General features: G+C 31.1%; 1 protein-coding gene across 2 annotated transcripts in view; it reads left to right on the forward strand.

Moving 5' to 3' along the window:
- Nucleotides 1-2,536: 2,536 nt before the first annotated feature.
- Nucleotides 2,537-16,377, forward strand: part of LOC126741233 (protein kinase C-binding protein NELL1-like) — a 143,546-nt gene continuing 129,705 nt past the window's right edge. The window contains exon 1 of one of the 2 annotated variants that reach the window (XM_050447606.1): nt 2,537-3,217. In XM_050447606.1, the coding sequence (XP_050303563.1) occupies nt 3,148-3,217 (70 nt within the window). In that variant the 5' untranslated portion in view covers nt 2,537-3,147. The remainder of the gene's footprint in view (nt 3,218-16,377) is intronic. The other variant, XM_050447607.1, reaches the window with a different exon arrangement.

Here is a 16,377-nt window from a genome sequence, read left to right on the forward strand (position 1 = left end):
CATCAATATGTCGAGTAGTAGAAGCTTTTTCAGTGTTCTGTCACTCTTCTTATCTTCTTTTCTCTCATTAAAATACCTTTATATTTGTGTTCGAAGATGCATATGCTATTGTTAAGCACGGTCCGTACTTATTCGTGAATAGCGAATTTGTTGCGAATATTTAATTATGAGTTTGACAGTATTGTGGTTTACCATCTGGTGCATACCGATACCATCACGATTAATGCTTATCTGAACTGGCTTATATCATTTAAAACTAGAACTGTATACGCAAGATCTACATGACAGGCAGATGCAACTTATGGATATCCAGTGCATCTGCAGACTCATAAAACCTCGCTATATCGGGATTCCTTTTTATGGAGAAGTGCAAGTCTATGGAATCAACTCCCAAAGCACGTCCTTCTTAAACATTTTCTATTACAACTTGCAGAACTCAGAAAAAAATCCACAGATGATACACAAGACACCTATGTAGTACAGGCGCTATTTGTAATACTCATAGGGCATTTATGCCCTTTTGTGCCATTGTATTCCGTAAAAAATAATTAAGTGGTTTAATAAACGGTATTATTAGGTTTGTTTTAGCAGAAGTTTGACCAATACACAAACGGTTTGGAATCTGCGCAGACAAAAGTACGCTTTCTAGCAAAACTAATCCAGGATTTTGACTGCCTGTCGACTGCCTGGGATATGCGCAAGGTATATGTCAAAACTCTGTTTTCTTTTTTTGTTTCTCATTTAGATAATCAATAAGAAATCTATATTGGATTTGGAGTTTGATCTTGTAGTTTGATCACGTTTCATTGTGGGCTGGTTTTAGAGTTAATTTACTACTGTATTTCTTAAATATCTAAAGGTATATATATAAAAAATTTAATAAAATTCGGCGTAATTTTACATTATATATTGGGTATATAAATATATCCTAATTTTTATTATTACAGGTTTTAAGAGAATCGATAATGTCATCAGACTCTTCAAGTTCGGACTCAAATCATGGATTTGATTCTAATCTATCGAGTGATGATGGACTAGTAGATATCCTGTTCCAAGGCCACAAGAAATCAAAAAAACGAAGGCTACCTCGAAGTTACTGTACCACTATACAACAATCAGGAATTTGTTGAGCATTTTCGAGTTAGCAGTCAAGTGGCTCAAGATATTGGCGATAGATTTGCAGAAAGTGAGTTTTTGAGCCTATGAACAAACATAAATTATTTTGTGGTTTGCAGGTCATAAAGCTTTTTCATTTAGAGCTGCCTTTTTTACGTTAATAAAAGGATGATACATTTCCTAAGTAGAATGTCACCAAATAGCCATCTTATATTGAACAGACAACTATTGAACAACATCTTAGAGAATATGGATTCTCAGGGGCCATTGGAGCTATTGATGGTGCTCCTATAAAGATTGATAAGCCTAAAAATGATTCAAACTCATATTTAAATAGAAAGAATTTTTACTCCATCCAGGCCAGTTAAATAAGAAATACCTATTTACAGTTTTTACTGAGTTCTACCACTTAAGCCTTTACCATTTTTTGATTAATATAATTTTGGCATATTATGTCTAAGAATTCTATTTTTTTACCTAAACAACTATTTTGTTCACTCAACATTTTAAAATTATTTTCAGATGCAAGTGGTTTGTGATCATGATTTATTGATAAGAGTTTTTGTTGGATATCCTGGCTCTGTTCATGATAGCAGAGTTTTAAAAATTCTCCTCTCTGTGCGGAATTGGTAAAGAGCTGTCAAGATTTTTATTTACTGGGAGACAGTGGCTATCCGTGTTTAAGAAATCTTTTAACTCCATATAAAGATAGAGGAAACTTTACAGTAATAGAGGGAAACTTTAATTTAAAGCTATCAATAAATCGATATGTCACTGAGCATTGTTTAGGCTTGCTGAAGCCAAAATGGCGACAACTGGACCATATCAAATTAAGCAAAATTGATAATATAGTACACTTTATTCGGGCCTGCTGTATACTACACAATTTATCTCTAATAGGAAAAAATGTAATTGCCGAAGCTGAAATAAATATAGAACTACCTTTAGCTCGGATGCCGGACAAGATGACGATAATCCAGATATTAATGATAATAGGGATGCTGCTGACCACAGACATTTTATTGCTAGACAAGTTTTAAGGCAGCCTTGGTATTAAAAGAATGTGGGTGGTTAATCAGCAAACTTGGCATAGGTACACCATGAAAAATGTTTGTGTCATCTTTATTATATAATGAAGATATTTTCTTCGCTAGAAACTGTTGTTACGGTAAAATAAGAAATTTTTGGACGCCTACAAATAAAAATATTGGCTATTTAGAGAAAGTTCCTACAGCATGGTAGTAAAATTACCATTAACATCAATGGTATGCCTTTAAAAAATAATATTTATACAGTCATAATACAATAATTACTTTTTTTCAAATATATTTATATGTACAAAATAAATAACACAAAACCTAACCAACAAACATGTTACATAAGGGTTTTGAGTTGCGAAATGTCAACGTTATGTCATAAAAAGATGTTCTAGCACATATAAGTCCGAAACTGTTTGCAACGTGGTTTCAAACTGGTCATACGCAACTGCGATATACATCAAACTAGTTTCAAACCATCCCAAAATTCCTGCTAGAACAAACCTATTATTATCTATTTCTATTCTGATTCCGCTATATTTTTCTACCCTTAGAACTTGCGTACCGTGAGTAATAACATATATCTGGTGATTTCTACATCAACAAATTATGCAAAAACATTCATCGGCAAAGGGGTGGCCCCTTGCTGCACCACGACGTCCACAACAGCAAAAGACAGATGGAAGAAGAACCGATTCACGATTCACCCCCACCGTCCGTCGTCGTCTGACGCCGCGACGGCTCGGCCGTCCTGTCCTGCGTCGAAGCGCCCCGACGATGGTGCGTCGGCAACGCGCCGGCCGGCACTTGATCCGTCAAGTCAGTCCAGTGTCGCTCCGACTGTCGCCGACGCTGTTTTCATCGAAAAACGCGCGCGCCGCCGTCTCCCGAGCCGTCGCGGATTGTCGTGCCGCCTTTTTGCCGCCCTTAGCCGCCGCCGCCCTGCCATGGGCCTTCGGCCGCCCGCCGCCCTTCTCGGCTAGATCGCCCCAGCATGGCCCTGCTCACCTGGACGCTCATCGCGGTGTTCCTGCTGTGCAGCAGCCACCGGCAGCTGACCCAAGGTGAGTCTTTCTAACCAATTCTGCTAAGTGCTGACTGCTGACACTGACTACCACTGCAACCAACCCCCCTTTTTCTTTTGACGTTGCTTATTTGCCCTAGTTTTTGGGCAGTGTGTGTTACGCGACGCACGAGGTTATTTTTTTTTAGACTTATTTATAATTTCATATAGGCATTTGTTTTCTGTCTATTATACAGAAAATTGAACATTGATTTATAATAAAAAAAAACTTATGAAGGACGGATTTAAGTTCAGTGGCAAAATTTAAATGCTAGAATATCTTAAACAAATTATAACTAAAAACGAATGCATAACTTAATAGAATATGATGATTCAACTTTGTTTAAAATGTATTTTATTTAGCTTCTATTTATGATCAATAATCGTTGCTAGAAAGAACTTGTACCAGAAAATAGTAATTTTTCGCTATATAAATTTTATTAAATAATATATAAAATATATACAAGTAGTTATTTAATAGCATGTAGACAAATTTAGAGTATATTTTTTTAAGCTTATTTATAATTTCATATAGGTATTTGTTTTCTGTCTATTATTCAGAAAATTAAAAATTGATTTATGATAAAAAGAGGCTTATTAAGGACGGACTTAAGTTCAGCAGCAAAATTTAAATGCTAGAATATTTTAAACAGTTTATAACTAAAAACGAATGCCTAACTTAATAGATTGTGATGATTCAACTTTGTTTAAAATGTATTTCATTTAGTTTCTATTTATAATCAATAATCGTTGCTAGTAAGAATTCGTACCAGAAAAAAGTATTTTTTTTAATACAAATTGTATTAGATAATATATAAAATATATACAAGGGGTTACTTTATTAGCATATAGGCAAACTAAAAAGGATGCTTCTGCAAGTGCTAAAATCTCAATCATAAATTGGTCATTTCTTTGAAAATTGATTCATAATAAAAAGAGGCCTATTTAAAATGGCTTCAGTTCTGTGGCAACTTTTAAATGATGGACAATATTTAGAAATTTATAACTAAAAACCCATGCATAATTTAATAGAATAAATAAATAAATCTGACCTTTATTAAGTGGCACTTCAAAAAATATCGAATTGACAAAGTCTAGCCAATTTTGCTATTCTACTTAACCATCATATTACATAGGAAAATTACTAGTCCATAAAGAAAATTATAAGTCCATGAGACCCTTAACAAATTATAATAATATATGAGACAAGATTACTTTTAAAATTCCAACCCTAAACTTAGCCTTAGTTTAGTGCGGTTTGAATAAAGTGTGGTTGCAACAGAAACATGGCACACATTAAATTATTAAGAGTATTTAACAAAAAAGACATAAATTGTAGTTTAAAATTATATATTGTTATTTGTAGTTTGCAGGCGGTATAAATACACGTAATAGATAGATGATTATAGCAGGCAAAATTCCTTAGTGTGTCTGATTCAAAATAAAAACTGTTTTAAACTTATACTTAAAATTTAAAATGTTAAGAGTTATAAACTCTACTGGCAACTAATTAAAAAAAAAGATATACAAAAGAAAAAGTTAAAAAAAAATTAAGTTCAAAATTTAAGAAGGTTATAAAACATGTATGCTTGGCATTAACCTTGTGATGTGTTGATCCAATAACAAAAATACTATCTAATTGCATATTTCCAGCATAAGAGTTGATAATATGATGCAAAAAGGCACCCAAATTAAGTCTCCAGTGGTTTTCCATTCTTAGCCTTCGAAGTAAACCCAATTTTTGAGCTTACATTACTTGAACTCTATTTCGTTCAAGGAAACTGAGGCAAGGATAACATATAAGGTCACGATATTTAAATTTTGAAGATCTAAAGACTCAGACCATAGCTTTCTTTTCAAATTAAAATATGAAGAATTACAATACAACAACTTTAAAGGATAATATGCTTTCTACCTAACTTGACCAACGTGACAATCAAATTTTAGTTGTGAATCCAATAATAGACCCAAATTGCGAGCCGCAACCACATGTACTCAAGCGGAATATGGTCAATACAAATCTTTATATTAATTTACTCAACCTTAGTCTTTCTTGCAAATAACGCCACGTTTAATAGAGTTTAAATTTAAATTATGTTTTGATGATAAATGGCATTTGTGCAAGTTCATTATCAGCCACATTACTGGCTTCAATGAAGTTATTCTAATCAAATAAAAAATACAATTGCATATCATCAGTATAAGGAAAAATTTTGCAACGTTTTGACGAGGTTACTAAATGCGGCGTATAGATAATAAAAAGTAAAGGACCCAAAATCGACCCTTGTGGAATTCCATATAAAATGTCTAGCTTTTCGAACTAATATGATGGTCAAACATTTATTTAAAATATAATTTATTTTAGTTTCTATTTCTGATGTTCTTGTATTAGCAAAAATACATTTAATTCAATATAAATCTAATTAAATGATAGATAAAAGTTAAAAAAAGGCATATCTTAATGACAGATAATCAAATTTATTCGCCATTTATACCTAGTTTATCAGCAATATCAATAGAACAAATTAATAATGATTTAAGCAAATTACTGAAATCTTCAGTAGATTATTTATTGATGATAAAACTTCTAAGTGATTCCATCGACAGCCATTTTATTCTGCAATAAAACTTTTAAAAACCACTTACAGAATAGTATAAGACTCAAACTAGGCAATAATTTATTAGAGTTTAAGGAATCTAAAAATCTAGTCTTAAACTTTAAACATATTACTCTTAAAGTCATTAAACTTAATCTTTAAAAAAAGCATATTCGATGTTATAACTAATTTATTCATATAGATTTTATCTATTGCAAAAATCAAAGCTATGTTCTGGGAAACACTCATTTAATCCTTTTTTAATTTTACTGATTACGTATATAGGCAATTTTTGAACAGTCTTGGTCAAAAAAAGGGTTAAAAAAGTACAACATTTCTGTTTAAGACTTATATTTGGCATAAAGCGTAGACATAGAATATCTCACAAATTATTGTCCAAAATAGTGTGGCTAATATAACTGGATCGTGTACTTTACATTCGGTAGTATGCTTTTATAAAATTATTATATTTAAATATCCTGCATATCTGCGAAATTAAATATAGCACCGGTATTCATAACATCGATATCCGAAAATTAAAAGTTGTAACTGTACCACCTCATAAGACCGAAACTTTTAAGAATTGATTTACTTATCAAATTGCCTCTGTTATTAATAAATGCACTACTTTATAAAATTATAATTAATACAGCTTTATTTAAAATAGTAATTATTTATACATCTCATAATATTATTACATCTCATAATGCTTTCTCATTTCTAATTGATCTTTCCCGTCTTCTGATTTTTTCTTTACTCCCTCTCAATCTTTTGTTCTCCCTCTTTATTTTAATTTCTCTTATTTAGTAGCTAACTATTTTGTGGCCATCTTCTTTTTTATATAATTTTTCATGTACTCTAGCACTGCCTCTCCTCGAAGCCAAATTGATGAAGCTTCAAAAAGTTTATAGTTCAATTATTAATTTTTTTATTTATAAGCATATATATTTAGAAATAAATAAATCCATATTATTGTTATTTTTATTATAAAATATATATAATAGAAATTTTTACTAAACATAAATGCATAATTTGAAGGAATATTATAATCAGATATTTGTTAATTAACAAATTTTATTATTCACGTTATACGAATCTGTTTTTATTATTTGTTGCTAGTACAAAAATATTTATTTTAATATAAATCTTCTTCAATAAAATATACTACAGGGTGATTGAAAGTATATGACCAATTTTAAAGTGGTGATTTTTAGACCAACGTTTGATATAAAAATAGGTCTGATATTTCTGCCTCTTCAAAATACAGGGCGTCAAAATTTTTTTAATGATCGTTCATCATCAAATCTTAATACTGGTAAACAATTTTTTTTAAATAATTTGGCAGTGCTGTTTATGATTAGAACTAACTGAATTTCTGGTGAAAATTCTGAAAGAGATATACTCATTTATGAAATTAATAACTACAAATAAATGGCTAAACACTAAATTTAATTCACAACATTCAATTGATAATCTTATTGCTATAAATGTATTTAATTTAAACATTAAAAAGACAAGAAATACATCGCCTAGTTTAAATGGTATTACTTATTCTATGATTGCCCGTTGATCCCATAAATGCAAAAGAAATTTGTATGTATACCATTGAATAAAATCATTTTAGAGAATAACGATTGCGAGTATATACAATAAACCAAATAGTATAAATGAATATAGGTCGATATTATTAATGTCTTGCGCCCAAAATTTGAGAATCTAAAAGCCGGTTTAAAGTGGTGCATAGAATATAATGATCAAACTCCTATGATGCAAGTTGAATCTAAGCTAATAAGGGAGTTGGAGACTATATTGCCCATTTGACTTTAAACATACAAAATTGTTTTACGAAAAATTGATTTTTCGTGTTCCTATAGGGATTTTACCTTAGGAATACAAAAAGCTGGTAGGAAAAACTAGCTTATTGAGATTAACATTATCATAAGCTTTGGATATATGAATAAATAGTATAGATATATAGTGTTTTTTTATGAAACACTAATATGGCTTAAGTCATAAAAAATTGTACGTATTGCAATCACCAAATCTCTTACCTCACTTAGAACCAGAATTCAACATACTAGTTTGATCAGAATATTTTATCCACAATTTTAATCTGACCTTTGTAATATTTTCTAAAGTTATCAGGGGCAGGTCAATATTATGACCTAAATTCAATTATTCTTTGTGGTTTGTTGATAGGTTTCATTATGATATTTTTAAGTATTTCGCGATCTTCCTCTAAAATGATTTTATTAAATGCAGTACATAATATTTCACTCATATTTTTGGATAATCATGAAATAGGTAAAACCGTCTAAACCAGCAGATGTATCTTTGAAAGTTTACATTTACTTTATATATAGCAATAGGCCTACAAACTGAATGTTGAAAATTTAACTTCATATATTTCCAGATAGTTACTTAAAAAGATAAATATATAATATTTAAAAACTAATTTGCAGGTCTGAATCTAGAGCTCAAGCTACTGCAAGCAACTGTAAGATTTAAAATCAGTCAAAAATATCTGAATTGGTTGATTGATTGCGGAAATTAGTTAGCTCGATATATACGGAATTTTCAAAGGCCTTTGAACGGCTCATTATATGATATTTTTTTGTAAGGTTAATACTTTGGTTTTTTACATTTGACCAATAATTATTGCTAGAAAGAACCACTTTTAGTAAATAGTATATAAAATATGCATAGCTTAAGAGAATATGATAATTAGAGATTTAATTAATGCATATTTCAAAGCAAGATCAAGAAAAAAAATCAAAAGAACTAGAAGCTGTTTGTTTAGTTTTTTGTAAAGTATCTTCCGAAACACCACTGAACTTTTTAAATTCAATGTAGTTAGTTCTAAGTAAATCCCTTTCTATAATAAATAATACTACCAAATTTAAAAAAAAAAGCCAAACTATTTTTATGACTTTCGTGATAGACCGTTAAAAAACCCTTAAAAGGGAATTAGTACGGAACATATATACAATTTTCGTTATAAAATCACAAAAAGAATTATCTTTTGTAATTTAGCAACATACTTAGATCTAAGACCCGATAAATATTTTTATGAAATTTATGTTAAGTAAATATTTTATTATCATAATATTTTAATTTATGCATTCATATATTAAGTCAATTATCTTTGCACTAGTACAATTTCTTTACTAGACGATCATTAAAATTAAAATTAAATACATTTTAAATAAATATTTAACGATCATATCCTTTTAAATTATGCATTCATTTCTCATTTCTCATTTCTCTTTAAAAATTGTTTTTTGACCCAAAATTACTAACCATAAGCCATAAACTAATTATAAACCATAATTTGGTACACTATTATGATGGTTTAATTTATATTTTTTTCATATAAGTGCGCTTTTAATAAAATAAATGCTGATACCTAATTTTTATACGTTTGTAATAACGTTCTTTTACGCTGTTGAGCTTATGCAGATTAGAAACAATAGAATTTTCGCCCAAAAAGGCATACTACTTTTTAATTGTTCCCAATATACTATCACAATTTCACTTGTTGCTAGTATATAAAAATATTTAATACGTCAATGATGTTGCTCAATTCATCGATTTGCAAAATTTTTGCTTATTCTTACATTTGGTTTCACATAATCGCTTATACATTTATTAATAACATAGTATGATCAGCAAAATTATCAAGTGTTATAATAAGTTTTTAATATAGTTTTTACGAAGCATTTTTATTTCTTTAAAAGTGCTTTAATAGGACATTTTTAAAAATTAGTTAAAGAACCCATAATTTATTTGGCCCTCGATACTGCAGCAGAATTCATGAAATTGAGCCGGCTATAGCACGTGGAGCAGGTTTGCAGATACAACGTTGTCATATTTCATTTTTTTTCCTGATTTTAAAGACGTGAGAGATAAAGAAAAAACATTTACTTTTTCTGTCGAACTAAGCAAATTTGTAAAACGTTGTTGCATAAATAAGCTGTTAAAATATTATTTAAAAATTTTTGTATTGCTCCGATTATCCCAATAAGCAGACCACTAGTCTCTGCCCAACAGATAACGTAAGCAAATTTAATGTTATGAATCCTAAGAAATTAATATTTTATCGTTATTTTACTTGCCTTATTTTATAAAAAAATTAAATTTTTAAACTTTAAAGACGCTTGTGGTAAAACTATAAGCTCTTTCTTCCAATTTTGGGGCGAAAAATTGCCCAGATTAGTTATTTTCTTCTCTTTTAAGCATTACTCTGTTTTTAGTAATCCACGTTGATATCTAGTGTAAAATTCGAAATAGCATTATCAAAAACTGCTATATCCAGAATTTCTACCTGAAAATTTAAAAATCCTAAACTTCTGAACCTCGTTGTGGAACAATTATTAGACGTTTCTTCATATTTTAATGTTTAACTCGATGATAATTAAAGTTTTATTTATTATGTATAAAATTAAAAATAAAAATCCTAAAATTTTGAACATCTTTGTAGAGGTTCATTTCTTAATATTTCCAAAGGTTCCTGTATACTTTTGTCTTTCTGAATTCAACGAAATTATTTGAAAAGTAGTATCTCTTACAGTTTGCGAGATATAGCATTTTAGAGGCCAATTTAATAGCAGTAAAATTGTTAAAAATAACAAATTTTAATCTTTTTTGCTGATTATATTATGACCCGCTGTTCTCATAATTTATGGGCTAAGATCTTCTATTGGTGTAGTAAGTTTGATTTCCAAAAACAAATTTGGATGTGAAGAGTGAATTTTCGACACAAATGTATGTATTGGAAGTAAGCTGATGAAGTATCTTCCCCTTCTTCCCATCTCAGATGAATGATAATTATTTGCATTATTTTTAAGGGCGAGTTAAGTATGTTAAGTCTTTACGCTCTTACCCTCTATATACAAAAACCCCTATTCTCCATTTTATAATTGACACACCCTGTATATAAAAATTAAATTAAATTCCACGAATAAATTTAAAATATTTATTATTGCAATGCGCTAAATTTATTGGTTTTAACTGCTTCTAATAGGTTTTTGTTATTTAAACCTATTAACATCCATTTCAATCTGCAAATATCAATTAAAATGTTTTTAGTAAGTAAATGTGGTACGGATCTAAAAGATTCCTCTAATCTCTTAAAGAAATTAAAATGAAAGCCCTATATTTTATAATTATTTTTGTAGAACTTTGAATGTTGCTAAAATATCAGTATGCATATTTCCAGAAAGTGTCCAAGAGGGCTATATAGTCTAACTTTTCATATCATTTACACGAAAAGATTAATTACCTAATAAAATGTTAAACTACTTAATGTGTGTGAAAAAATATTTCCAATCCCTGGACAGCTAAAAATTAGGTCAAGTGCCTGAAAAATATAAAAAAAATACTTCAAAGGACAAGAATACCGAAGAACGTGTTTAGATAATAAAAATTGAACTTTAAAATGGTTTGAAGAAACAATAATGTTAAATATAAAGCAGCGTGATCTAAATTAAGTTCTTTAATTAATTAAATCAAACTTAACAAAAACCGTAATTTAACAATTTAACTAAACATTAATTCTTAAGAAATTGATCTTTTTAAATTTTTTCACTTTGTTGAATAATTTTTTTAATTAAATATGCAAAAACAAATAATTTATAGTAATTAATAATAATTTATTTATAGTAATTAAAAAGATACTCAAAAACATAATATGCATATTAGCCTAATGTCCTTACCTAAAATCTAACTAAATCTATCTAACTGCCTTTTCCAACTCCTTTTTCCACTAACTCAGATATGGAGCTTTTCTGGATAGACCAAACTTTTTAAAAGAATTTTTAGTTTATTTGAGTTCATTTCTGAAAATGTAGCCACACAGATATTCAGATTGTTTCATTGCAGTAAACCAAGGAGTCATGTCCAAAGTGATTTGTTACATAGAGTCTGGAGTCCAACAATTCCCATTACGTCGTGTTTTATAAATAGTACGTCTCTTCCCTTTTAAAATAAGCTACTAACAGGTTACCTACATTTTTTTTTTTGTTATTTTATGGTCATTTTGATTTATCTTATAAAACATAAATCTGTTATCACATTTGTTTCTTGAGCCTTATTTCTGAAAGGCTGTCTTTTACCAAACCATAAGCGGGCAAACCAAGGGTAAAAACTGACTATACAAATACTGAGTAAACTACTTACTTACAAATATAATCGACAAATACATACAGATCACAAGTGGGTTAAATCATCTTACTATCATAAATCAGCCTTGTTCTAGAAAGCATCCCTATTAATTAACTAATTTTATAAAAAATAGATTAGTGTGTTAGGCGATATTTGGTTAGTGAGTTAGCCCAGTTCTGGTGTGTAATTTAGCCAGTCTAAGAAAAAATAAGCGATTATTCTCGCTGTTCCCAGGGCTAGGTGAATAGGCCTTTTCGTGAATTAGATAGAATAGATGGCTTCTAGGAGTTATGTAGGTGAAGGGATAGGTGGTTGGGTCAATTAGCCCACTTATAGTTTAGACTTTAATTGGATCACAGAAAATTAGAAACTAACCTGCTATTTCCAAGGTTAGTTGGAAATAGCAGGTTAATTGTTTAAGGTTAATAAAGGTGGGTTAAAAATTATGTGTTTTAGAATTAAAGTCGACAAACTCGGCTCCAGTTTTAATGAGATGCTTCTTCCTTCTGGTGGCATTACAACCCTTGGTGGGTCTTGGCAGCGTTAACGATTTGCCTTTATCAATCCTTCTTTAAATCTATAAACTCTGTTCTTTTTTCAATGCTGTCCATCCTCCATCTGAGTCTCAGCTAGCCGTTTCTTCCTTGCTGATGTCGTTGTCTGAGCATATCGTGGCTTCAAGGTACTTAACGTGTCTGATGCATTCGAAGTTATAGGCGTCCATCATTATATTCTGACCAATTCTGTCCCTGTTTGGTTATCGGGTAATGTGCAAGTGCATGTATTTGGTTTTTTCCTCGTTGACGTTAAGACCCAGTTTCTTATATTCCTTGTCAATTTTCAAAAAGTTTTCCGTGACTCAGACAGTCCACATCAATATAGCCCGCCAATGCCAGGATCATCTGTGGTCCTTGCTCTGTAAGTACTTCCGTGTTAATGTTGTCTTCTTCTCAGTCATATCATGGACTATAGTCCATGAATAGCTGGTACACGTCTTTATTGAATTCCCAATACTTCTCTAGTAGTTACCTAATAACATGTAGGAACCTAATAATAAATTTAAAAATAATGCAAGTCGCGATATTTTCTGTTTAAAAGATAAGCTAATAAAATCAATAAAAAAATTGGTAATTGATTCCCTGACTAAACTAATTAAACGTTGATTCTATAGTAACCTATTTCCAGAAATTCTTCAATCAGCTTAGGTAATACCTATTTTTGAAAAGGCTGATCGTAGCAAACCTGAAAACTATCGACACATCTTACTTTTGCCCATCTTTTCAGAGATTTTCGAGAAGTGTTTTGCTTTCCAGTTAGTAAGGTTTTTTTAAATAAATTATTTACATCCTGTCAGTTTGGTTTTCGAAAAAATTAAAATTCTGTTCCCCAAGGCTCAGTCTTGGGTCCCATACTTTGCTTACTGTACTTAAACAACTTAACTTTACTAGAGCAAAATGGTAAATTCATACTTTTTGCTGATGACACTACTGCAGCTTGTGCAGTTGACTCTATGGAGGGTACAGAGACGGAAATAAATACGATTCGGGTCTAAATACAGGAATCGTTTAACATGAACCGCCTTCACTTAAATGCAGACAAAACAAATTGTATCATTTCTACTTTAAACCAGTTAAGTTGTTAGGAGTCCAACTGGACCCTCTCCTCCAGTGGCATGCGCATTCTGACGGTGTTGCGGGAAAACTTAGTAGTTCAGTCTATGCTCTTCATTGTCTTGCTGGTTGCTCTTCTCTTACGGCTCTAGGAACAGCTTATTTTGGTACTTTCCCTCCTGTATCAACATATGATTTGGAAGAAGAAAAGCATTTAAAATTTTTGGTGAACTGAGCTTTAGGGACGACTGCAGATGTGGCTTTGCTAATATGGGCATACATATCTTTCCGTCGGTTTATATACTCGAAAATCTTCTATGAGTATACAAAAATAAGCACCAATATAGAGCACATGCAGAGGTTCATGAATACGAGACCAGGAAGATGCACAGATTAATCCCCATATACCGACTACATTTGACAAAGTATCGCGATGGTGTGGGCTTTTTGGCTGTTAAACTCTTTATTTAGTTATCTGCCAGATTTACAGAACTACCTTTTTTATAATTTAAAACTTAGCTAAAAAACATATTAATTAAAAACTCATTCTATTCAATAGAGGAATTTTTGGATTTTAATTTTAAAATCTGATGAAGAGCCTGTATAATTTGAGTAACATTTATAGTTTTATATAGTGAGACATGTTATGACTTTAATTGTTTGTGTAAGATTTATATAGGAGAATATAGTATTTCTTTGGTCTCAATTCACACTAATACTCGCCAATTTGTTCCTCGTAACTTGCACAATTTGGCTTTATATTTTGCATTTTAAATTTGTTGGCATTCAGTATCATATTATTTCTTCTTCTTTGTCCGGCTTTTCCTTCCCAATGTTTTCTTCCTAACCGGTGCTTTAATTCATTTGAGGGTGTCTTACGCCGCTTCTATGTCTTCTATTTCAGTAGTGTTTTATCGTAGTTGATTTTCCACTGCGGTACTTGATTAGATAAGTCTGTATTGGTGATCTGCTGTTCTATTGTTTTAGTGCTCTTAATTCTCAGGCGAATTTTTGTCTGTACTAGGAAATGATCAAAATCCGCGTCTGCATTCCTTGGGCTTCTCACACCCATGACATTTTTTGCATATCTCAAATTAACCAGCACTTGGTCTATCTGGTTTCGTGCTCTGTGGTCATTCGTCATCTAAGTCTCTTTATGTAAGTGTTCGTGAGCTTAAATAAAAATTGTCATGCTATAACTAAAATTAAAATGGTCGTAGCATATGTGACCATCAACATTGCAGCAGACTTCTTAATAGCTTGTTTTAAAAAGAAGCGGGGTGACTTAATGCATTTAGATTTATACATCCTATGCCAAACCTTAAAGTAGTTAAAACGCCATTATTTTTAGTATATAACCTCAAATATCTGATACCAGAGTTGTCAAGTAATCTTAGAGAACTTGAATAAAAGCTTAATCATCAAATCTTTATTTGCACTATTCTTTAATTAGAAAATGTACATGCTGCAGTATTGATTTTTGCATATTTTTTCCATATCTGAAAAAAACCAATATACCTGCTTTTATTTGAAATCCAAAATTCCGTAATATATTTCTGTTCAGCAGGAAAAAAAGTGCTGGCAACAATGTACAATACGCAACCCGTGCGTTTCGTACAAAGTGGGCCGGTCTGTCTGAAATAAGTCTGAGGAGACGTGACGCGATCGTATGATTTAGGAGAGTCAGGAAATTTCATCAGCCGGTCTTCTCAGGAATTTGGCTAATTCGCATCGCCCGATCATCAGCGGATCCCGAATAATAAATAATTGACCTCAGGGCAGTCGAGTGGATGCCGAAAAATTCCAATCATTGCTTTGATCAATTTTTGCGGGAGCCTTCGCTTTGAACTGAAGGAGCATTGTCTTTTAACAGGTCGAATAGTTTTACGATGTTTTACATAACAAGTTATTAGGTCGGAATAGGAGTCCTTTGGATTATGCATCATTTTGACGTGCGTGGGAAAAAGTTGGCCAGTTCTTCGTCTCTAAACTGATAGCGGCAATTTGTGTAGTTGCTATACATCTTAGGAAATATCGCTAGTTTATCTGGATGACTGTTATTCTGGATAAAATACTAGGTTAAGTTTCAAAAGATCATTCAATGCTTTTTCAAAAAGAAGTTCGATACTTTGGTCATGTCATTTTAAAAAATGTCCATTGATCCCTGTAAATTAGAAGATATCAGATATTAGGTACGGCTTAGTTATGGGCCCTTATATATATTACAAAAGATTTCACCCATTAGGAGTAGAATCCCTAGAAGTGGTCCCAATACAGATATTTAACCTTGGACTTCTAGTCAAACCAACAGCTGATCTTAACGTTTATCAGCAATCTTAAGGATACTTGTGTGAGAAACAACGTATTAACCTGAAAACGTCTATATTTATTAAAAAAAACCCATCAGCTTTCATAAAAAATTAAAATTAGGAAAATTGATACTGATTACCTTATAAAGCCTATGACAGTATTATGCTAAAAATGGTGGATATAAGTCTCAGAGAACTCCGATTAAACTGTACAGGCCCATGATTGACATTCTAAATGATGATTTTTATATATTAACTGACGAGAATCCAAGGTGCTTTATTGCATTGAGATAGAGCTAAAAGACGTTTTATATCACCAGGATAAACCCACAGAATTCACCTCATTTATAAATACAGTTATAGTCTTCAAGCTTTATTAAAAAGCAAGTATAGGTTTTTAAGATTTCTTCTTGTGGATGACGTTGCAAGATTTAATCTCTAATGCAGAGGCCCCAAGATTAGTTTATTGTGAAAATATTTAGA

This window comes from Anthonomus grandis, chromosome 10, assembly GCF_022605725.1.
Source record: "Anthonomus grandis grandis chromosome 10, icAntGran1.3, whole genome shotgun sequence".
Classification (NCBI taxonomy): domain Eukaryota; kingdom Metazoa; phylum Arthropoda; class Insecta; order Coleoptera; family Curculionidae; genus Anthonomus; species Anthonomus grandis.